Raw genomic sequence first — 20,399 nt, 5'->3', positions numbered from 1 at the left:
TCAGTCAATTAATTCACCTGTGGTGCCTGAGTGAGTGATTTGCCCCTTTTCTCCAGCAGAGGTCGCTATTTACAAGCGCAGACGGTCCATAACGCAGTTTTGATATCTTTAAATTACTAATTATTTTTTACAGGTAGTTGTCACGGACATCCATAGTTTCTTAATAGGTAACGTACTCAAAATGATTCTTTGAACATGTAGAGATTTGTAGTTGTGTTTTAAATATTCATATGCTGCACATGTTTCCACAGGCTATTTTTAAAACACATTTTATTATTGTTATTGCTCTTCAATTCTATAAAACCGGGGTGCGACAACAGGAAAATGCGGACCCGATGGTGAAGACATTTGATGACCAGACTTCACAAATTGATTTTCAGAATTCCAACGTTTCCGTGAGCGTTTGAATGCATCGTAGGCCATAATTTCCCCATAATGCCTTGGGGTAGTGGAAGTCACTCACTCGGCGGTAACTTTTAAATTTGCGTTTACCCAAACCCGATCAAACTAAAAGCAAAACAGAAAACAATCGCAAGCGTCGAAGGCAATAATGAAGCAGCCAATCCCGTCTTCAAAAAAACTAGCAGACGCTGAAATGATGATCGCACCAAGGTTACTGAATGTTCCCGACGATTCAAATACAGGAGAAAATGTCGGCGCGGCTGATGGCAAACCAGAAGTGGGTGAAAAAGAATGTAAATGTTCTGAAGTCGAAAGCCAGGATCAAGTCAACAGCGCCCAACAGAACGACAACATCACTGTGTCTTCAAGCAACTCGCTTGGTAAGTCCAGATCTGATTTGATTAATTATTTGAATCATTCCATATGTACTGTCGGACGTTTTCTGATCAAAACCTTCCAGAACTTTTCTAATGTTGTGAGCTACAGAGCAAGATTGGTAAATTGGTCAATTATAACATCTACTAAAGTACTACTGTTGGTTATGTCCTGTATTTCTAACCACTGTTCAAAGATGAGTTTGTTTATATCTTCCAAACAAGCAAATTTCATTCACCATGCAACAAGCTCAGATTGACACACTTAGTTAATTGCTTATTCATTTTCTGCTTGCATTGCCAGAAAACACAAAAGTAGGAGTCTGCAGCGTGACAACCGAGAAACATCAATTTAACACAGCCGAGAGTGACGCAGAGATGGCGAGAAGAGCAAAGGAGGAGGGAATTGTCAATGTGGTTTTCCCCGGCACTGTAACTCAAGAAGGCTGTTGCCGTTTTGTCAGCGAAATCCTCAAGTGCATTTTGTATCAGCGGCAACAGCTGCCCATGACCTATGACCAACTCGTGTACTCCCAGAAGAAATGGCAAGACTCAAAAGTGGTAAATGTTCAGTCCCATTGCACAAACATCTTCATCATAGATGTCCAGTATATTTTTATTCTGCTTGAGTCTAAATACACCTTTTCTGGTTGGTTGTTTGCATCTGTAGAATAAAGACGTTTGTGGAAGGAAAGTGAATATGGCAGACGTAAATGGACGTAAACGTCAGAAGACGCTTCAGGACCTGGAGGAGCTGCTGCATCAGCTGGAGGTGATGTTCACTGTTAGCAAGGTACCCCGGGTTCTGCTGCTCATGGGTGGTTCGCTCATCCTCCCCAAAGAGATCTACGAGATCAACCTGGAGGCGCTGGTCATAGAAAGTGGCGAACGATGTCTCCGCATGTCGTCATGTTTACGACAACTCTTCCGCACACTTTTTGTAGCTGACCTTTTGTCTGATAGTAGACCTGGCCGTTTAATGCCCACCACGGTCTTGGCGCTGGCCCACAGAGACTGTGGGGTTGGTTGGTTCCACCCTAAACTCCAGTTTAAAGTGCCAACTTCAGTCAACAAACAAACGATTGCTCTTTGTACTGATCTGTGCAGTTTTAGTAACAAAAGCACAGACGTAGTGGACTGGAAGGAATATGTGTGGTTTCAAGCACCTACGACCATCAAAGGCTTTCGGGATTGAGTGTAATATTTTTTAATTTTTACTTGTATATTTTTAATGAAACATTGCAATATTAATTGTTATTAAAATTAATATGATTTACACAAGCGGGATGTATGATTTTGTTTTTTGTTCTTAATTTTTCCAGGTAGAATACTATGCGCGATTGAAATTTTGCGGCCCAATGGTAGTTAGTTTAACTAAACCGATCCGATTACAAAATTGAGCAACATATAAATTACTTGTTTTTATACTTGTATATGGTTTACAATCAAACAAAGCATTTTTTCCCAGTATTTAACAATATTTGCTATGCCCCAAGGAAGGAGTGAGAAAAATGGGATTTGAAAATAAAATCAATACATACAATACAAGGACAATTAAATACTTAAGTTGCAACATTTTAACGAAGAACTTAAAACTTGCATTGATCTATCAAGTCAAATGTTTGTTTTTACAATGTACTATTTATCTACTTTTAATGAATATGTGAGAATTAAGTTGCAACCTTTTTGTAACATTTTAACGAAGAACTTGTGAAGTCATAATCCCCAGTAAATCTTGTAGTGATAAATGTAATCAATTGTTTGTTTTTACAATATACTATTTCTCTACTTTTTATGAATATGTGAGAATTAAGGATGATTATAGACTCAAGAGATATATTGTGCATAGTATGGGGTATTCAGACTACAGGTGTGTTTTCAAAGCTCCACCCTTCTAACAAACTGGATTAGATCATTGGCCAACAGATGAGGCTCCTCAAAGGCAGCAAAGTGACCACCTCGAGGCATCATTGTGTATGAGACAATGTTTTGAAACCTATTTTGGGCCCACGATTTAGGACAGTGCATCAGCTCTCCAGGGAAGGCAGCCAATCCTGTCGGTACAAATATTCTTGTCCTACAACAAAAGATTATTGTTGTCACGGGGGTCCAAAAACACATGGCCTCAAATAGAGATATTAATTGACATACCTTGAGTCAATCCTGTTTTCAATATTCTCCTTAAGGTTCTCTTTGTAGAAACGCATGGAGGAGACGATGGAGCCTGTGGTCCAGTAGATCATGACATTTGTCAAGAGGTCATCCAGGCTAAATTTCCTGTGCAAATCAACAACAGTTATGAGCAACCCCAGAAATAATGCTGATAGATGGAGAAAAAAAAATACTCTCAGACCTTTCCAGCCCACCATCCTCCAGGTGTATGTTCTCCATGTCAGTCCAGGTGGAGAACTTCTCCAGAATGTAAGCAGCCAAGCCTACCGGGGAGTCATTCATCGCACAACCTGTTGAACCAGTGGAGGCAGAGAGACTGAAATACTTTGGAACACCAAAAGGTAAATGTCTCAAAAGTTGCAAAATGATGTTCCTACCTACCTACAGTGTCTGGTTTGGTAGCCTGAATGTGTAAGTAGCCTGATTCCCTCAAGATGGTCCACACTTGCTTTTTAAAAAATGGGAACAAGCGGCGGACATCTTCCCGACTCAGGCTCACCAAGCAGGGCAGATAGGGGCCAATCAAGAGGGACAACATCACTTTAGACCCTTTTCTTGACATAAAACTGTTTAAGTGGAGACCTTTCACACACCTGTATGAGATTTTTTAAAAAGTTAGTTTGGATCAGCTTTTGGTGTGACAAAAAATGTAAACATGATTTTTACTCAAGACTCTAGTCGTATTGAAATTTACACGGTAATTCTGCATATATGCTCAACTTGTGTGCAGAGTAAAAACATCCTGAAGCATTTATCACTGAATGTGGCTAAATGTCATTCAGATGACTGTCAATAAGATGACACAGCAAGTGCTTAACCCTATTGTGGAATTTGCAGCAATTGCACAATTATTGCACAATGCACTGACACACACTAAGGCTCTGTATTGTTAGCGTGGGAGTAACCAAGTGTGAGGAGACAATTTCAGTATGGTGAGCACCAGATTATCAATTGCTGAATCTTGTTTTTCAGACTGTCTTACTGAGGCTTCATCTGTGCCATATTGGTGGTGATCAAAGAGCCCCAGTCTCCTCCCTGCAGGTAGAACTGCAAGAACCCTAAAAGCTCCATTAATTTCAGGAAAATTCTGGCAGCAGCAAAAGTGTTGAAACCTACAAAGAAGGTCAGGAAGTATGAAGGTAAATACCAACAACATGCCCTGAATCATCTTTCTACCACGGAGAAATATACCTTGTTTATGAGGGGCCTCCGAGAAACCATATCCAGGTATAGACGGGCATATGACCTCGAAGGCGAGATCATTGTGGCTCTCAGTGAGAAGTGGCAAGATCTTGTAGAATTCAAAGAAGGAGCCTGGCCAGCCATGAACAAGCATAAGTGGGACCACTTTTTGATTCTTTTGTGGAGTTGGCCGAACATGGATGAAATGCACATCTAATCCTGTTGAAAAGGACAAAAGTTTGGAGTTGCAATGGAGTTAAAATATGCACATTTTTAGTGCCATGCTGAAAATGTTGGCTCTTCAGTTATATTTTGATAAGGATATTTAGCAAAGAAATCTATCCTACAAAATCATTGGGAAGAAATAATTATGAAAACAATTTCAGTTACAGTTGCATAGACCTTTTGTTGGGAATTTCAACATTACCACATCTAAAACTAATGTAATATTAACTTTACAAATTTTCGTTATAATTTTCGGGGGTGTCTATTTGGGCTCTTTTAATCCATCCTTTGGGGTACTGGTAGATCAAATGAATACCTTCGATTTTTGTTTTGAAGTGTGGATACTTGTTCAGCATTGCCACTTGTTTTTTCCAGTCATACTGGTGTCTCCAATAGGAAACCACTTGCTTGAGATAAGTGGAATTGAATCCATACTCAAATGTGCTATCTTCCAGAGGGTCACTGTAGCGGGTATTGTCAATGCGCTCTTGAAGGACCTGGGGAATTGGCATTTGGTACATGATTGCACATATCTCCACAATAAAGGCCAAGTTTTGATATATTTCTCAAAAAGGGATATTTTCAATTCCATTAAATTGACCATCCAATTCACCTTGATTTCATCATCTGAGGTTTGCACCTCAAAAGAGTAGATCTTGTCATCTTCTGATTGTGGTTTCTCGCCTGCTCCCCACCACCCATCACCTTGGGGAATAGTTTGAACTTTGGAACATCTTCTGTGCTGAACGTACAGCAATGCGACGCCTGCTGCTACCGCTGTGCCGATCACGATCTGCTTGTGGAAAGTATCCAAGTTCAGGAAGCAGTCTCTGCACCATTGAACACATATTAGTTTATTCCTCAGTGAATCAAATGAAACATGAATGCTGACTGTATATACTTACTTCAAAAAATGTACTCTTTGCATTGTGTTCCTCAGGTGAACGTCCACGTATTTCACAATTGTGCACTAAACAAAGGAGGAAAATCACTTAGATGTTGTCAAATAAAAGCAAATATTGTTATAGAGTACCGTTTAGCTAAATACAAAGCGTTAAAAATGTACAGAATACGAATGTTGGACGGGGTTACTCCGGGACAAATCCGTCGCCAGTGGAAGGAGCGACAGAGCAACTTCAACAGACGATTTTGATTGGTCCAGAAATGACCCAATCACATCGCTCGACTTGAACGTGACGTAGTTGTTTTGTTTATATAACAAAGCAAAGGAACGGTGTGGTGGTCTTGACTATAGAAACTGAGCCATGATTTCGAGGGTAGCCTTCGTTTTTCTCGGCGTAGTTTGCGCCGTAGGCTTCGGCGCGTTAATCGGAGGATTCAGCAATGCAGACCCCAACGAGGAAGGGGCGAGGAATGCTCTCAACTTCGCCATTGCTCAACATAATGCGGCCACGAACGACATGTACCGCAGAGTCGGCAAAGAAGTGATCGAGTCTAAAAAACAGGTTAGTGACGACGTCATTGCAGCAAATTGGTGCATATCTGTTCATATGTAATGTTTGTATAACGTAAACTACTTGGTGTGTGTGTTTAAGATTGTCGCCGGCGTCAAGTACGTATTCACTGTTAAAATGGTGAAGACTAACTGCAGGAAGGACGCTTCTGATGAGTGCGCCGTGCCAGCCGACGCCCAGGTAGGATTAGTAGTCATCGATTTTGATTTCAGCACATCCTAGCGGCCACTGGTCAGGGTTGCCTAAATGTTGTACTTTAAAGCGATCTGGTTGCATGTAAGTGACCTTGTAAATAAAAATATAAGTCACAGCATAAATGCGTGCTGATTACTGGACCAAGTTTGTAGTCAAATTTGGGAAAGGCCTGTCAGAGTAATCTTTCCTCCGCGTCTGCTAGAAAAATTGTCAGGGCCAAAAATTAAAAGTCAACCAAGTCATTGACTACAATGAAAATCTATGTAAGTGTGGGTGCCCCCACCACACACACTCATTAAAAATATATATATATATCATTTGGGTGCCATGTCATAATCACACATATGATACATTGTCTTTCATTTTTCCATCTGTTGCAGTTTGTCACATACAGTAACCGTTTAATAAGTATTCTGAACTGTTTCCTCAGCCTTACCAGTGCACTTTCACCGTGTGGAGCCGCCCATGGCTGCCAGACATCCGGCTGGTCGGGGAAACAAATTGCTAGGAAATTGAACACATGGGAAACATCATTGTAAGCATATTATTAACATACATACATACATACCATGTATGCATGCATGCATATTAATAACACCTCAATGTTCTCTATCAGCAGAAAATTATTCATTTCTACTAAGTCAATTGTACACAAAGCATGCAAATAACTACTGATAGAGTGGTTCTGATTGTGGTTGGATGAGAAAAATAACAACAGAATAAATTGTTTATTCCCAGATACTTTGTGTTTAGTCTATTTGAAGCTTCTATTTGTATCATTGACGGTTTTTCATGAAGCGACCTGAATAGTGTCGTCACCCATACTGCTGAGGAATTGGTTAGGTTTTTCCAAAGTGTTCCTGTCATTGACACAAAACACCTCTCAACAATCCAATGAAAAAACAACTTTTTTGCCAAACATTGACATATTGCCTCATCGCCACGCAAACAAATCGCTCACACGCTGTTAATAACCTGTCATATGTTACTCTCGTAACAAACCAAGGACATCCTGTTGAAAAATACACACCACTTTAAAAAGTTGGTTATGTGTTTATTTGTCAGAAAACACATGCACAATTTTCACTTTCATTGGTGTGCACTCATTTTCAGGGGAGGGAGTTTGTCAGTACTAACTTAAGGTCTATCAATCCGTTACTGATGGACCGTTTAGCTGATGACTGATGGAAATACGTGCTGTGTCTCCTGTTTGTTGGCCGGATTGATGAGTGGACGGCATTGACACATTTTCTCAAAAGCAAAAAGTGAAGCCCACTTGACATGAGCAAGCACAATGCCGGTCAATAAAGCCAACATAAGTAAGCAACCTATGCACCTGCAACACAGTCAACAGAGATGAGCTACATTGGACTCACGCATATTTGCATTTCGGCATTCAAGGATTCACCTATGATCGGAATTTTGCGTGGAGGAACACAGCCACTGTTCCCCATTGTTGTTCTGGTACTCAGTCATGACATTTTGAAAAAAAAAAGTTTTTTGGGTGCAATTTAAATTTTGGGTGTAAAGAATGTTGAAACAGCTACAACCCCCCCCCCCCCCCCGCCCCCCCCCCCCCCAAAAAAAACAACAACTTGTGGGCTGGATTTACTACCATAAAGCAGACTGACTTTTTTGACTTTGATAGAATTGCCACACAGGAGAGCTTTTATTTTGAAAACGGTATTGCATTGCTTCAAGCCTCCGACTGGAGATTATTTCCTGCCCCCTCCTTCGTAAGCAAAGAAGACTTTCATGATTTCATCAGAGGGTGAGTTGAAGATACTAAAAACTATTTTTCCTGCAATGTTGCACGACAGAGTGGCGCCGATAAAACAATAGACAACCCAGACGTCGCACATTAACTTATCAAGGACTGTTTTTTCAGAGATTCTTCCTTTTCGTTTTATCTATCGTTTATATCAATCGAATACATTAACGTTCTCGAATAACCGTATGCAATATAGCAAAACGACTAGAAAAACTAAACTGTTTGTATTTACATTGTTACTTCTTTCTGCAGATACTCCTTCAGCATTAGTAGTCAAGTTTGTTTGGTAAGTTAGAATCTATTCAGAGCAAATCCTGCATCTTGTGAGAACTCCAGTGGTACAGCACCCTATGTGACACTAATATTTTAAAACCTGTAGATCACGATTATTACTGGCAATAATGTGTGTGGTGTGTTGGTCAACTCAAGTACACTACATAGAACATGAAGCACACTCTGTTCTTTGTTACTTGTTGGGTGCCTCGAATTTGAAATACCTCGAGATGTGTAGTGTGCTCAGATTAAGATTTTTTTGCAGGATATTTTGTTTTTCTTTTTAGTTATTTTATTTTACCTTCTCCTATCAGCATGCTTAAAAGTGCATGTCTGTGATTTTCACAGGAGTTGGGTAATAACCAGCATAGTCATCCAGCTCAATAATAAAAAATAAAAAAAAAACACATTACCACGTGTCGCTTGCCACGTCTCTCTTGGAAAGATCATATTTTATTTGTTAGAAAATGACAAAACAGTATGAAAATGAGTAGCAATGATGTATTGTCAATGATTAATAACATTTCGACTTTTGAACTCCTTTAAGGAGGAAAGCGCAGTAAAGCTTGCTTTAAAAAACACATTGGAGTCAAGCAAGCAAATATGAAGGTCCTCCAAAGAGATGAGCAAATGACTGCTGAGACTGTTCTGCTGAAACACTTACCCAAGAGTTATCAGGTAGACCTGCAACCTTTTTAACCTTCTCATAAAATCTTAAATCTTGAGTTGAAGTAACTCAAATATTTTTTGGGTGTAACGTTTACAAAGTAAAGTAAACAGTAAACTTGTGCTGAGCCTTTACTGTCTTTGTAGGTCTATGGACTCTTACATGCTTGTAACAGAAACCCAACTTGCATACAGTTCATTGTTGATACTTGGCCCGATTTTAAGGTCATTCTTTGTCGTCCTGACCCGCACGTGAGTTTGTAAACCGATTTAGAGATTTGGTAGTTTTCTTTGCCTACACCTTAACATTTTGTTTTTGTGTCACAGAACAAACAAGCCTCAGACTGGGGAAAAAGGTTAATGTTCTACACCTCAGATGAGAAGGTATTGAGGAAAATGTTATTAGAAGAGGATTTAATCGACTGGAGCAATTATGTTATTATTGGAGGTAATTTAATAGAATTTGCATATGTTGCCTTATTGAAACTGACACACCACATTTCTATTTTTAAAAGTCCGCTAAAAGTCAACAAATTTAAAAAAGTTGCGTGAACTCAAACATTCAAGACAAGAAACTTAGAAAAAAGAAATAAAATATTTTAAGAAATGTTTACTGAACTAATTCTCTTGCATTGTCCTCAAACTGAAAGATATGCGTAAAGACAACTCGATAATTTCTTTTGGAGTAAATAAATTGATTGCTTTGTTGAGCTAATATGTTTAAAGGTTGTTTCAATTTAAATGTTAACTGTTTTAGCCCCAATAAGTTGTGTTTTTTTGCAGTGTGTTGTCATTACACGTTTTTTTTTACCATTGGATGAAAATTATTCTGTGCATATTCATTGCAGGCTTTGAAAGTTCTCACACCTCCATGGTCAAAGAGGTTTTCACACAGAGACGAGTCAACTACGAACTTCTGGCTTGTGCACATCTTTTTTATTTACCGGATAGTAGCCATCTGGTCACACCAGCTTTTGACAGGTTAAAACTTTTTCTTGTAATTTAATATTCTTTTTGCAGTATGGGAATAATACTTCTTCATATGAATCTGGTATGAAACAAAATAACGTAAAAAAAGTCTCTAAACTATTTCTACTTAAAGCCCTGCATTGATGCATTTGTTTTACAGTCACTTTTTAATGGTTTCCCTTTTTTTGTTAACAGTGATATTAAATCAAGGATTTCATCCCTCGATCTTTCTCATGCTCATCTGGTGAATCAAACCTGGAAATTTGGCGGGGGTGAAATAGGCTACAAGAAGATTGTACGACAAATCAGCAACTTCCCTTCTTATTGCATCACTGATGACCAGGCTCAGCCTGTATCGTGGCTGCTTTTGCACGAATACATGGCAATGGGCATGTTGTATACTGCACCTGAGCACAGACGAAAAGGCTACGCCTCTGTCCTGCTCTACACTATGGCCCAGAGACTCCTTGCTGAGGGCCACCCAGTGTTCTGCTATGTAGAGGAAAACAACACAGTCCCATTTAAGCTAGTTAAAAGCCTGGGTTTCATCGAGGATCCCTCTTACAGAGACATATGGGCTAGGTTTGACGCATGATTTTAACAAGCAACTTTCATATGATCAGATAAACAAAACTTGTGATTTCACTTGCTTGTACGCAATGAACCTGTGGCATTTATATGATTTATTTCTGATAAGCTGCTTCGTGAGATGGGCTAACTCACCTGCTTGGCTATTTGATTTGAAAACAAAGACATTTCAGAAACAATGATCTTACATGACCTGCTTACCTGACTGCTTAAGTTACAAGTTATACTTTTACTGTTTAACCACAGACAATGTAAAAAAAACAATCAAAAATATTTCAGCTCTTCATATCAAGAAATATTGTATCCTATTGCCTGTATGTATGCAGAGTTTATAACTGTTCTTGACCAATGTTAAAATACCTTAACTATCTGTATACAAAAACTGTGCATAAATCTTTTAACCAGCCTCTTGTGGCTCACTGAATGTGAATGACAATGACAACATTATTTCCTATCCTGATTTGCATTTATTGAGAAGACAGTGAGTGATGTTCTTCCCAACTGTTCTGTGTCAAGTATATTTTAAGGTCCCATTTGTATGCGCAGCAATTTTCACGAGACTATTCCAACATTACTGTTCTTGAAATCTGGTGCGGAATTCTCCTTGTCCTTCCGTGGGTTTTCTCCAGATATTCTAATGACAAACAAAAATATATCACCTTTCACTGGATCTGAAATGAAAACAACAAATATGAATATAATGGTAAATCATCTTGTATCAATGACATGTTACTAAAGCCTGTAACAGTTAGCAGTTTCCAACCATTTCTGTGACTTTTCACAACTTTTGAACAAGTAGAAACAAGTACATAGTAATAACTCGTTTGAAGACAAAGACAAATGTGTTGGAAAAAAATGTGATGAGTGACAACTTTCTTTCACCTATGTTCTCTGAATTTTTCTAAGCGAATCAGCCACTTTTCCCAATACTCTAACATCAGCTCTTGGTTTAGTTGGTGAGCATGGCCAGGTGAGCCATCCTTGTAAGCTACAACAATAAGGCCGTTCTCCACCTGCAAAAACAAGGAGTTGGTCATGAGCGGTGGTCTTCATGTCACTAAACACGATCATGCATAACTAAATAGAGTACCTGGTATTTGTATCTGCCATCACTGTTCAAAGCCCCAGCGTAGGCCGCTACCTGGATAGGGTTGTCATACGTGTTGCTCAGGAATGGTTTAGGTTTTTCTGAAGTCTTCCAGTCAATAGCACACAGAACACCTCTGGACAATCAAATAAAAAACAGGAAAGAAAAATGCACTTTATTGCTTTTTTTTGCAAATACTAGCACAAGTTGGACATTTTCGCATGAAAATTACAGGCCAACATTTGTGCGAGTAAAATGTTGATTCTGAAAGTAAAGTTTCCAACAAATTAATTAGCATGTACGTATTTATGTTGAGAATTATACTTGCCTGTAGCGGGCCACACAGTCCACGATGCCCAAGTAATTGAGAGTGTCATGCTGCACACTGCTCTCTATTACTTTTACAGCGCTGACATCTTCCAGAATGTAAGCGATGCTCTTCAAGCATCCGATCACTTCAGGTGGATGCGGTTCATGTTCTTCGTCTTGTCTTGTTACCCCTGACATGAGAACTTCCTCCAAGGCTGAATGGAAAAGTTTCCCTTGTCTAAACAAATCTGATGAAGATCAATTGTCATTTAATGAAGAAGATTACTTAATAACATGTGACATGCTGCGAAACCTACTCATTGTGTATTCTTTGAAGCCTTCCTCCCCCAGTTCTGCAATCATCTTCCTCTTCCATCTCTCCAAATAGAAGTGCTGCTCTGGTGAAAGTGTTGCCTGAAGAATTCTGGTCACACTCGGTATAGACGACCGATTTTGCTCCCGGTTGAATACAATCCGGACTGGAGGTTTTGACTCGGGCTCCTCTGTTTCCTCGCGATGTAAAAAGGGATGCATGACTTTGGGGGACATCGTCTCTTGTTTTGACTGAGTATGAGCTTTGACAACTGGTCCAAACATGTGCTCATCCTCAGCTTGAATGGTGTCGGGCGTTTGAGAACTAACTCTCGAAGACATGACAGACTTTACAAGAGACGAGTAGCGCTCACGGTCCACTGAGTTATACAGACTCGCACCTTTGCGGGTGTTTGAACGGTGACAGGCGATGAAAAAGCCGAAGGGGAGGGAGGTGTTTTGAAGCATCCCAACAGAAATACCTCGGGCGAAAGGCAGACTTTTTAAAATCAACATATTTACTTTGCAACAGTATTATAAAACAGCTTGTTTGTTGCTTATTTCGCACACATAATTGAAATACAGACCAAATATTTGCGATTAAGTATAAGAACTTGCCCCGACACCTTCCGTGGCGCTACTACTTATTTCCTCATATCAATTCAAGTTTCTTCTTCTTTAGTTATGCGGATAACAAGCAATGTTTTCCCGATTTGCTGCCACCGTCTGGTAAAGGAGTGCAATCGCTATAGGCGGCACAACTTGCATATCTGGGAATTGAAGTCCTGTGTGTCATCATACCGCGCAATTCACGGAGTGGGGTAACTACATTACCCACAATCCACTGCAGGCGGTGTCGCGTTACAACTACGACTACTTTGCGATCGCAAAATAAGAGTAATGTTTATGCCAATGGATGGAAAATAAATTAATTAGCATCTGTATACACAGACATGACTGTGATATAGTTGAATCTGCGGTAAATATTTGGTCAATCTTGATAGTGCAGAGTAAAATAAATAAGTGACAGCTCGTCAAATCGCTAGCTGCCCACTTCACAGACAGCAGCGCTTCCTTTTCTCACTGCCTCCACACACTTCTGCTCTTTACCCAACTTCGGTCCAGTAATGACAGCTACTTTAGACGAAAGCGACAAGGAAAAGGTAAAGCAAAACAAGCCTAACCTCTACTTTTTTCTTTTTTTTTTTTTTAGCGTTACGGCGAAAACATTCGAGGTGCTAAAATAAGTTCGGCGGTTTAGCTAGTTTGATCGCTAACTTCATTTAACGTTAGCCTCTGGCTATCATCTTGCAAATGTAATGAAGGCGTCGTTTTAATCTACTAATCGACCGTCATTAGAATTTAATAATGGGTAGTGGGTATTCATCAAGGCTGCTCGATGCCAAGTATTCAGTTAGTCAGTCAGCTCGCAATGGCCAATTGATTGATAACCATAGACGTCTGTCTATGTTGTGGCTTTTATTCAATCACTTTGAGCAACGTGCACGTGCAATTTTCATTTTTTGCGAATGTGTGCTTGGTTGTCATTTTTTTAAATCAGTACTACTGAGTCAAATGGGATGTATCACTTCATTCAAATACTAATCTGATTTATCATTGGCTTTAAACTAGTCACTGCCATTCATTTAGTGTTAATATTGAGATTTATTGATGATTTTGACTTTTGTTGAAAGCCACTTCCAAACAAAATGTGTTATTATTGTACCCTTGCTTACACATTATATTACAAGGCAGACCATAATTGTGATTTTTACTGACAAAGTCTGTGAACTACAGGTCCATGAAGTCTTTCAACTTGCAGTCTGTTCTTTCTCCTTAGATGCGCTCTGTGTCTGTTGACCTCAATAATGACACATCTCTGCTTATTGACATTCCTGATGCACTCTGTGAAAGAGACAAAGTCAAGTTTACGGTCCACACAAAGGTAAAACCTTATTTCAGGAAACGTTTTTGTCATAGTGAAATAATTTCCATGACTGACTGACAAATTACTTCATTATTTTCCCAGACTACACTTCATAGTTTCCAGAAGCCAGAAGTCTCTGTTCCCCGGCAGCATGAAGATTTCATTTGGTTACATGACACGCTGGTGGAGACGGAAGACTACGCTGGCCTAATAGTAATAATATATGCTTGTATACTAAATTTGGGGGAGATTGATTCCTCTATACAATCTTCCTGCTTTTGTTTATCATTTCTAGATCCCACCAGCACCCCCAAAGCCTGACTTTGAAAGCCCAAGAGAGAAGATGCACAAATTGGGAGAAGGTGAAGCCACTATGACCAAGGAAGAGTACACTAAAATGAAGCAAGAGCTGGAAGCGTGAGTGTCAAATGAATGGAATCCAAATTAAACCACCAGTGCTTGGTGCAATAGGTTTGTCTTGTTTATTTTCAGTGAGTACCTGGCTGTGTTCAAGAAAACTGTCCAAGTCCATGAGGTTTTCTTGCAGAGACTCTCTTCTCATCCCATTCTAAGCAAAGACAGAAACTTTCAGATTTTCCTCGAGTATGACCAGGATGTGAGTTCTGCATAATGCTGACTTCCTTTCTTTAGTTGTCTGTTGGAAAGAGGGGAAGTATTTTTTTTTTTTTTTAAATGTGGCTTCCATCCTGCTGTGATCAGCAAAACAGTATCATTTTGTGTCAGTGGTGTCTTTATGTTATAATGCCTTCTACATAAATTATTCATGGTTCTTAATTCATATGTTTTGTTATCTTTTGTAGTTTTTTGTTTTCCCCGTCAGTTCACTCTCAAGGTTCAGTGAATTAACAATTTGCATTTTTTAATTTCAGCTCAGTGTCAGAAGAAAGAATGCCAAGGAGATGTTTGGAGGATTCTTTAAGAACATGGTGAAGTCAGCTGATGAAGTCCTTATCTCAGGAATAAAGGTGTTGCTTCCGTGTGATCGTCTTGAATCAATGGAAGCTTTGTAGGCAAAGTCCCTTAACTGCTCTTTTCCCGCCACAGGAAGTCGATGACTTTTTTGAGCAGGAGAAGATGTTCCTTCTCGACTATTACAGCAAGATTAAAGATTCCACTGCCAAAGCAGAAAAAATGACCCGCACGCACAAAAGTAGTTCATATGAACTTGATTGCACATCCCCACATATTTGTTGTGTTTTAGGTTATTTTTTTCTTCATTTGCTTTTTTTGGTCTTTTCAGATATCGCAGAAGATTACATTCAGATCTCATCCACTCTGAATGCTCTTTCAGCAGAAGATAGCACAACTAATAGGAAGTAATTGCAACATTTAATTGTATAGAGAATGAACAAAATATATGAATAAGTATAACTAAAACACCCAGATGTGTGTGTGACAATCATTGGGTCTTTACCTTTAATTTATTTGCTGCCATCATCACAACTAGGGAAGGGGGAGTTTGAGTTTTATGATGCAAGCACCTGTGTATAAGTTGCATGACAAGCCAAAGTATAAAAAAAAGTGCGACTCATAGTCCGAAATACATGGTAAATGATTTCATGTCTATCTGTATTCTGCTGAGCAACAAAATGCATCTAAATTTCATGTCTATTTTGTTTATTTCCTTTCAGGCATATGGAGAAGCTCTCAGATCTCTTTGAGAAGCTCAGAGTGAGTTTTCGTCAACAGAAACAGTTGTCTTTGGGAACGTGAGTTCAATTTTAAACAAACTTTGTTCCCCTGCAGAAAGTGGAGGGAAGAGTAGCATCTGATCAAGAGCTCAAGCTCACCGAGTTGCTAAGATATTACATGCGAGATATCCAGGCAGCAAAGGTGAGTGAGTGCCACCAGTTGTTCTACAGACTGAGATGGGTGGAGTAGCTAAACATTACTGTCAAGTTCTTTTATATATTTTATTTAAATAAGGCCACAATCGTCATATAGGCAAAATGTAATTGTACGAATCAGAATGTTCTCTTTGTGGAATAATATAAATTATGACAGATTCTGCTCCAATAAATGTTTACTTAAATTTCCTTACCACTTTAACTTAACATTGTTGGCTCACAAAGGAGGGATTACATTGAAAAATAGGACCAGAGTTCTAAAATAGATCATTGTGTTAAACATTAATAAAAACAGAATACAATGATAAATGAATACACTACAAAGATGAGATTTTTTATATTGAAATTGATCAATTTTGTTTTTAGCAAATAATCATCAACTTAGAAATTGATGGCTGAAAGAAAAAGCTTAGCCAGGAGGGAAAAAGAAAGACTGACAAAAGTTTAGGAATGCTAATCAAACACCATCAAACAATTGTTGCAATCAACATTCAAATTGTGACATATTTTCTTTCTCTTTTTCATCCCTGGCACTCTCATATTTCAGGATCTTCTCTACCGACGAGCTCGCGCATTAGCTGACTATGAGAACTCCAACAAGGCCTTAGATAAGGCTCGACTGAAAAGCAAGGACATTCCCCAGGCTGAGGAACACCAGCAGCTGTGTCTACAAAAATTTGACAAGCTTTCTGAGTCTGGAAAGAAAGGTTTGTGCATCCATATGGAATGGATTTAAACAATTGCATTTGCTGAATGCCTCTGTTTGTATGTAAACCACCTTGAACTTCTCAACCAAATAATGTAACTCAAATATTCAGTATGGTCCACAGTAACACATTATTGATATTAGGCATACTATTATGAAATGTGTACCCAGATGGTACAACTCTGCATTCATTATCTTTGAAAAATTGGGTGGATAATGAAATAATACTTCATTAGAGTGTGTAGGCAAGTGTAATGTTGTGGCCGGTAAGTGTATGTATATGAATCTTTGCTGCACGTTATATCTCAAAGGGATCGTTGTGTTTCTCCTAGAGCTCACCAGTTTCAAAGGCAGGCGAGTTGTGGCATTTAGAAAGAATCTCATTGAGATGGCCGAACTGGAGATTAAACATGCCAAGGTGAGTAATGCGAGTTTGTGATAGTCCATCTTCCTTTGGCACTCTCAAATTAGCATGAACGAAACTGACAAATACACCAGAGACAAGCCAGGTGGATTTCTGAGTTCTAAGAAAATCACTGCCTAACTTTTTGAGAGACAAAGGCAGTAATGCACTTTTGTATCGCGTTAAAATATTTTTACAGGGACATCCCTATTGTAGCTTGCATGTATTGTTTTGAAATTCAGATTCCATTTCTTTTCCAATGCCATCGCTGCAGAATAAGCAGCCTCCTCTTGCCCAAAGGGAGGAATGCAGCTTACTTGCATCCCTAATGAGCAGCTAGTAATCTAGTATTAAAGGCGAGTAAAAGGCAACCGTACTATCTGTTTTGATTTCAAGAATGACTGTAGTCTTGGGTGGCTAGTTACTCACTCTCAGGATTGTTTACGCACCCTGTAAAAAAAATGTTCTCATTTATTTTCTTCAACTTCCACAGAACAATGTGACACTATTGCAAGGCTGCATTGAGCTGCTTAGGAACTGAGAGGATGGCAAGTATTCTTGACCTGCTTTCAAGTGACTGGTGGCAGCCAATGAAATCCCGATGTCCCTTCCATCTCACACAGAGCCAAGCCACATCGTTGCTTCCACTCACCTATCTGGTGCCTCTTAACCAACAGCTTTGTTAGCACGGTTTTCTTGTATTTGCTCAGTCCACAGCCCATACACCCCCACAATATATGGAAGTCTAACCCATAATTTTTGACTCCACTGGTAAGGTCTATCTTTTGTTTTTCTCGTAACATCTTATTTTCATACTATGCTCACAATAGAAAACCCCAACTTTTTTGGTGTACTTTTCAGCACGATACTTCTTAATCTCCCCAGTGAGTTGAGTTTGCCACTCATCACAGGCTCTATACATGAGATTCTGCTTTACAATACTTAAAAAGATTTTCTATTTCCATTGATACTCTCATTCTTGTGTCTTTTGTGTTGGTATCTGGTTTAAAGCATCAGCACCAAAAGCCAAACATTTATTTTTTTGAAATTACATCACACATCAAGCAACAATTCTTAATGATGCACATACAGTTTGACAATATCGAGATTCAATTAGTTGAGCTAAGACAAATTATGTATAAGAACAAACGTATGGTTTACCTTATACTTTTGTGTGTACAAGTCACTCTATCGCACTACCTCCTCATCAAGTATTATCCCATCGCCTTCCTCCCTACCTCCAATTGACTGCCCTGCATTCTTCTCCTTTCCAATCTATCTGGTATGTTACTTTATTCTGCCCTGAATTGCCTAAATTCTGATCTGATGTGTTACAATAGGCTCACAAGTATCAGAACAATTACAAATATAATGCACTATGATGACAAAAAAGTTTCACAATCATCACCAAGCACAGTGGTGTGTTTAATACAATATAGTTTTCTAAAAGAATGTATTTCTGATTCCAACAGTGTGATTTCCTTTTTACTTTTCTTACACAACAATAGCGTTTTATAAATTTGTAACAATACTGAATAAATCCTACTTTCCCATGTTTGGTCCAATGTCAAAGTCTGTAAACAGATGAAAGTACATTGACATTAACTGCAATTCATTACCGGTCATACCTTAACTAAGCTGCTCTTTGATTTATTTATCAAAATACAATAGTTTACTGTATCACTTTGCACTCGGTTATTCAGCTGTCATCTGGAATACATTCTCCTGTTGTAAAATGAAAACTGGGAAATTCTGCCTATTAATTGAGGGCTGTTTATATCCATAGAATCCAGCAAAACTCCAGTCAGAGTGACCTGAAAGTTTCTGATTGGCTGAAACTGCGGCAATGGAATTTTGCCAACTCATCAATGCAAACAGATAAGTTTGGCAACGAGATTAGAGCAAACAGATAGCTTGGGAGTACGGTCCAAAGACCAGGACTCGTTTTCTCCAATATCCGGAGAATTGTGTTGATAGATTTGCAAGTGTAAAGAAGACCCATTGTGGAAAATTTACTTCTTAATTGTTTGCAAAAACTTTCAGGGGCCTCTCGAGTGGTTGCTCAAATATGAAGCGTAAAATCATACAACAAAGTCAATCTTTATTGTATTGCCTAATGCCTATTTCTAAAGGAGTTTTGAAATTTGATTAATTGTGACGTAAAATGTCTAATTTACATAATTTCCCTGTGATTTACGGCTAAACTGGACAAAGAGTTCAGATCCGCACTGAGGTTCTGTCCTATAGTTCAACAACCTTTTAAAGTAGTTTAGCAAACCACAGGTTTGTGTATTTGTGATAAATTGTGCAGACATTTATAGCAAAACTGCTGTGAAACTAATTGCAAAAAGAATAGTTTTAGTAGAAAAACCTTTGACAGACAGGTGGACTTCAATGGAGATTTGAGTGATAGTTTACCAACCCTCGAGGTGCACAGTATGCAACATTGTCTCTAAAGTACAACCTATGTCTTGCCAAAAATAATACGTTGATGTCTAAAATCAATATTTGACCTTTCCGAATGTCAGTGTGCCCTGGCCAGCCCGGTATTTGCTGTCAAACACAACTAACAAAGCCGCCCACTTTTTGAATGATTCTTATGATAACAAGGCAAATGCTTTCATTGCATAATATTTGTATACCTAGATTATAACTTCATATTTAATACTAGATTGATTTAAGGCCAACCCACATGAGAAATTCTTGAGTAACATGACCAGTGCAATAACAAGTATTTGAAGGAGGAATTGTTGTCTTATTTATTTACAAACATTTCAACACTTTCATGCTCCCATTTGAGCTAAAAAATCTAAGAAAAGCTATTAGGTACGCTTCCCAAGTCCGTCTCAATCCGTTAGTGAGCAATTCTACTTCGCTGATGGAATTGTACTGTCGTGGCATATCAAGATGCAGATTAGACAGCACAATTATTGCACAAGTGTGCCCGAGGCTATCCACAAGGATTTTTTTTCTCTAAAATGCACAGTTTTAAAGTATCGGAGTGGTCAAAAAAGCCCGTCTATCAGGTATGACCATCTTTTGCCTCATGGAATGCAACACATCCTTCAGGTTGATTTGTGGCCTGTGGATTTGGCGGTCCACTCCTACTCAATTTCTGTGATAGTTGATTACGAATATGTGCTGATGTGCCATAAATTCAGTTTCTCTGCGTCATGAAGACAGTTTACCAAAGAGGACATTGCATTCTGTGTTTGAGAGTTGATAATTATTTTCTTTAACTAAAAAAACAAAACAAATCACAGTGTGAAATGTAAATACACTTATTTCAGTAAGCAACGGTACACAATATTAAAATTAGATTTTAAATTGTGCAAATATAAATATATATATATATATATGTTTTTTTTTTTTTGACAGAACCGTCCTTTGACAGGAAAAAATACATATAGAACCCACGGCAAGTAAAGTAAAAACTACAACTCCCGGCCATCCCATTTCCTGTGAGAATGCATTCCAGCCAATCAGAGTTTCCCA

The 20,399-nt window shown here is 38.8% G+C and overlaps 6 protein-coding genes across 7 annotated transcripts; 4 read left to right on the top strand and 2 right to left on the bottom strand.

The window, feature by feature from the left end:
• Nucleotides 1-326: 326 nt before the first annotated feature.
• On the top strand, nt 327-2,057 carry mad2l1bp (MAD2L1 binding protein). Its single transcript, XM_061285123.1, has 3 exons — nt 327-782; nt 1,081-1,337; nt 1,447-2,057. The coding sequence occupies exons 1-3, from the start codon at nt 551-553 to the stop codon at nt 1,969-1,971; spliced, it is 1,014 nt and encodes a 337-aa protein (XP_061141107.1). The 5' UTR covers nt 327-550; the 3' UTR covers nt 1,972-2,057.
• Nucleotides 2,058-2,184: 127 nt separating this feature from the next.
• On the bottom strand, nt 2,185-5,498 carry ephx5 (epoxide hydrolase 5). Its single transcript, XM_061285122.1, has 9 exons — nt 5,261-5,498; nt 4,969-5,185; nt 4,672-4,852; nt 4,140-4,349; nt 3,931-4,060; nt 3,330-3,541; nt 3,130-3,238; nt 2,928-3,053; nt 2,185-2,853 (listed from the first exon to the last, which is right to left on the bottom strand). Exons 1-9 carry the CDS (start codon nt 5,281-5,283, stop codon nt 2,655-2,657), a joined length of 1,407 nt encoding a protein of 468 aa, XP_061141106.1. The 5' UTR covers nt 5,284-5,498; the 3' UTR covers nt 2,185-2,654.
• Nucleotides 5,499-5,548: 50 nt separating this feature from the next.
• cst3 (cystatin C (amyloid angiopathy and cerebral hemorrhage)) lies at nt 5,549-6,764 on the top strand. Its single transcript, XM_061285124.1, has 3 exons — nt 5,549-5,821; nt 5,912-6,010; nt 6,456-6,764. The coding sequence occupies exons 1-3, from the start codon at nt 5,621-5,623 to the stop codon at nt 6,531-6,533; spliced, it is 378 nt and encodes a 125-aa protein (XP_061141108.1). The 5' UTR covers nt 5,549-5,620; the 3' UTR covers nt 6,534-6,764.
• Nucleotides 6,765-8,615: 1,851 nt separating this feature from the next.
• mgme1 (mitochondrial genome maintenance exonuclease 1) lies at nt 8,616-12,695 on the bottom strand. Of its 2 annotated transcripts, none has more exons than XM_061284903.1 (5): nt 12,006-12,695; nt 11,708-11,936; nt 11,383-11,515; nt 11,175-11,305; nt 8,616-10,963 (listed from the first exon to the last, which is right to left on the bottom strand). In XM_061284903.1, the coding sequence occupies exons 1-5, from the start codon at nt 12,514-12,516 to the stop codon at nt 10,948-10,950; spliced, it is 1,020 nt and encodes a 339-aa protein (XP_061140887.1). In that variant the 5' UTR covers nt 12,517-12,695; the 3' UTR covers nt 8,616-10,947. The 2 variants fall into 2 exon arrangements, with proteins under 2 accessions (XP_061140887.1, XP_061140886.1); XM_061284902.1 differs by having other exon boundaries at nt 8,616-10,926.
• On the top strand, nt 8,623-10,698 carry LOC133158066 (glycine N-acyltransferase-like protein 3). The gene is made up of 5 exons (XM_061284904.1): nt 8,623-8,747; nt 8,883-8,987; nt 9,063-9,183; nt 9,584-9,716; nt 9,900-10,698. Exons 1-5 carry the CDS (start codon nt 8,673-8,675, stop codon nt 10,297-10,299), a joined length of 834 nt encoding a protein of 277 aa, XP_061140888.1. The 5' UTR covers nt 8,623-8,672; the 3' UTR covers nt 10,300-10,698.
• Nucleotides 12,696-12,839: 144 nt separating the features above from the next.
• Nucleotides 12,840-18,459, top strand: snx5 (sorting nexin 5). Its single transcript, XM_061284901.1, has 13 exons — nt 12,840-13,163; nt 13,841-13,945; nt 14,030-14,140; nt 14,223-14,344; nt 14,420-14,543; nt 14,818-14,913; nt 14,993-15,098; nt 15,189-15,264; nt 15,580-15,619; nt 15,695-15,781; nt 16,343-16,502; nt 16,834-16,919; nt 17,398-18,459. The coding sequence occupies exons 1-13, from the start codon at nt 13,128-13,130 to the stop codon at nt 17,443-17,445; spliced, it is 1,197 nt and encodes a 398-aa protein (XP_061140885.1). The 5' UTR covers nt 12,840-13,127; the 3' UTR covers nt 17,446-18,459.
• Nucleotides 18,460-20,399: the final 1,940 nt, after the last annotated feature.

This window comes from Syngnathus typhle, linkage group LG8 (assembly GCF_033458585.1).
Source record: "Syngnathus typhle isolate RoL2023-S1 ecotype Sweden linkage group LG8, RoL_Styp_1.0, whole genome shotgun sequence".
NCBI classification, from domain to species: Eukaryota; Metazoa; Chordata; class Actinopteri; order Syngnathiformes; family Syngnathidae; genus Syngnathus; species Syngnathus typhle.
This window is presented reverse-complemented; position numbering and strand designations above follow the sequence as displayed.

What these genes read in the sequence shown, in the direction of transcription:
- mad2l1bp (XM_061285123.1), top strand. Translation starts at nt 551, where the DNA reads ATGAAGCAGCCAATCCCGTCTTCAAAAAAACTAGCAGACGCTGAAATG. An exon ending in GTCTTCAAGCAACTCGCTTG is followed by an intron (nt 783 to 1,080) that starts GTAAGTCCAGAT and finishes TTGCATTGCCAG; the next exon opens with AAAACACAAAAGTAGGAGTC. An exon ending in AATGGCAAGACTCAAAAGTG is followed by an intron (nt 1,338 to 1,446) that starts GTAAATGTTCAG and finishes TTGCATCTGTAG; the next exon opens with AATAAAGACGTTTGTGGAAG.
- ephx5 (XM_061285122.1), bottom strand. Translation starts at nt 5,283, where the DNA reads ATGCAAAGAGTACATTTTTTGAA. An exon ending in CAAAGAGTACATTTTTTGAA is followed by an intron (nt 5,186 to 5,260) that starts GTAAGTATATAC and finishes TCAATGGTGCAG; the next exon opens with AGACTGCTTCCTGAACTTGG. An exon ending in GGAGGCCCCTCATAAACAAG is followed by an intron (nt 4,061 to 4,139) that starts GTATATTTCTCC and finishes CCTTCTTTGTAG; the next exon opens with GTTTCAACACTTTTGCTGCT.
- cst3 (XM_061285124.1), top strand. Translation starts at nt 5,621, where the DNA reads ATGATTTCGAGGGTAGCCTTCGTTTTTCTCGGCGTAGTTTGCGCCGTA. An exon ending in TGATCGAGTCTAAAAAACAG is followed by an intron (nt 5,822 to 5,911) that starts GTTAGTGACGAC and finishes TGTGTGTTTAAG; the next exon opens with ATTGTCGCCGGCGTCAAGTA. An exon ending in CCGTGCCAGCCGACGCCCAG is followed by an intron (nt 6,011 to 6,455) that starts GTAGGATTAGTA and finishes CTGTTTCCTCAG; the next exon opens with CCTTACCAGTGCACTTTCAC.
- LOC133158066 (XM_061284904.1), top strand. Translation starts at nt 8,673, where the DNA reads ATGAAGGTCCTCCAAAGAGATGAGCAAATGACTGCTGAGACTGTTCTG. An exon ending in ACTTACCCAAGAGTTATCAG is followed by an intron (nt 8,748 to 8,882) that starts GTAGACCTGCAA and finishes CTGTCTTTGTAG; the next exon opens with GTCTATGGACTCTTACATGC. An exon ending in TTTGTCGTCCTGACCCGCAC is followed by an intron (nt 8,988 to 9,062) that starts GTGAGTTTGTAA and finishes TTTGTGTCACAG; the next exon opens with AACAAACAAGCCTCAGACTG.
- mgme1 (XM_061284902.1), bottom strand. Translation starts at nt 12,516, where the DNA reads ATGTTGATTTTAAAAAGTCTGCCTTTCGCCCGAGGTATTTCTGTTGGG. An exon ending in GACTGTGTGGCCCGCTACAG is followed by an intron (nt 11,516 to 11,707) that starts GCAAGTATAATT and finishes TTGATTGTCCAG; the next exon opens with AGGTGTTCTGTGTGCTATTG. An exon ending in GAAAAATTCAGAGAACATAG is followed by an intron (nt 10,927 to 11,174) that starts GTGAAAGAAAGT and finishes GTTTGTCATTAG; the next exon opens with AATATCTGGAGAAAACCCAC.
- snx5 (XM_061284901.1), top strand. Translation starts at nt 13,128, where the DNA reads ATGACAGCTACTTTAGACGAAAGCGACAAGGAAAAG. An exon ending in TCCTTATCTCAGGAATAAAG is followed by an intron (nt 14,914 to 14,992) that starts GTGTTGCTTCCG and finishes TTCCCGCCACAG; the next exon opens with GAAGTCGATGACTTTTTTGA. An exon ending in GAGATATCCAGGCAGCAAAG is followed by an intron (nt 15,782 to 16,342) that starts GTGAGTGAGTGC and finishes CTCATATTTCAG; the next exon opens with GATCTTCTCTACCGACGAGC.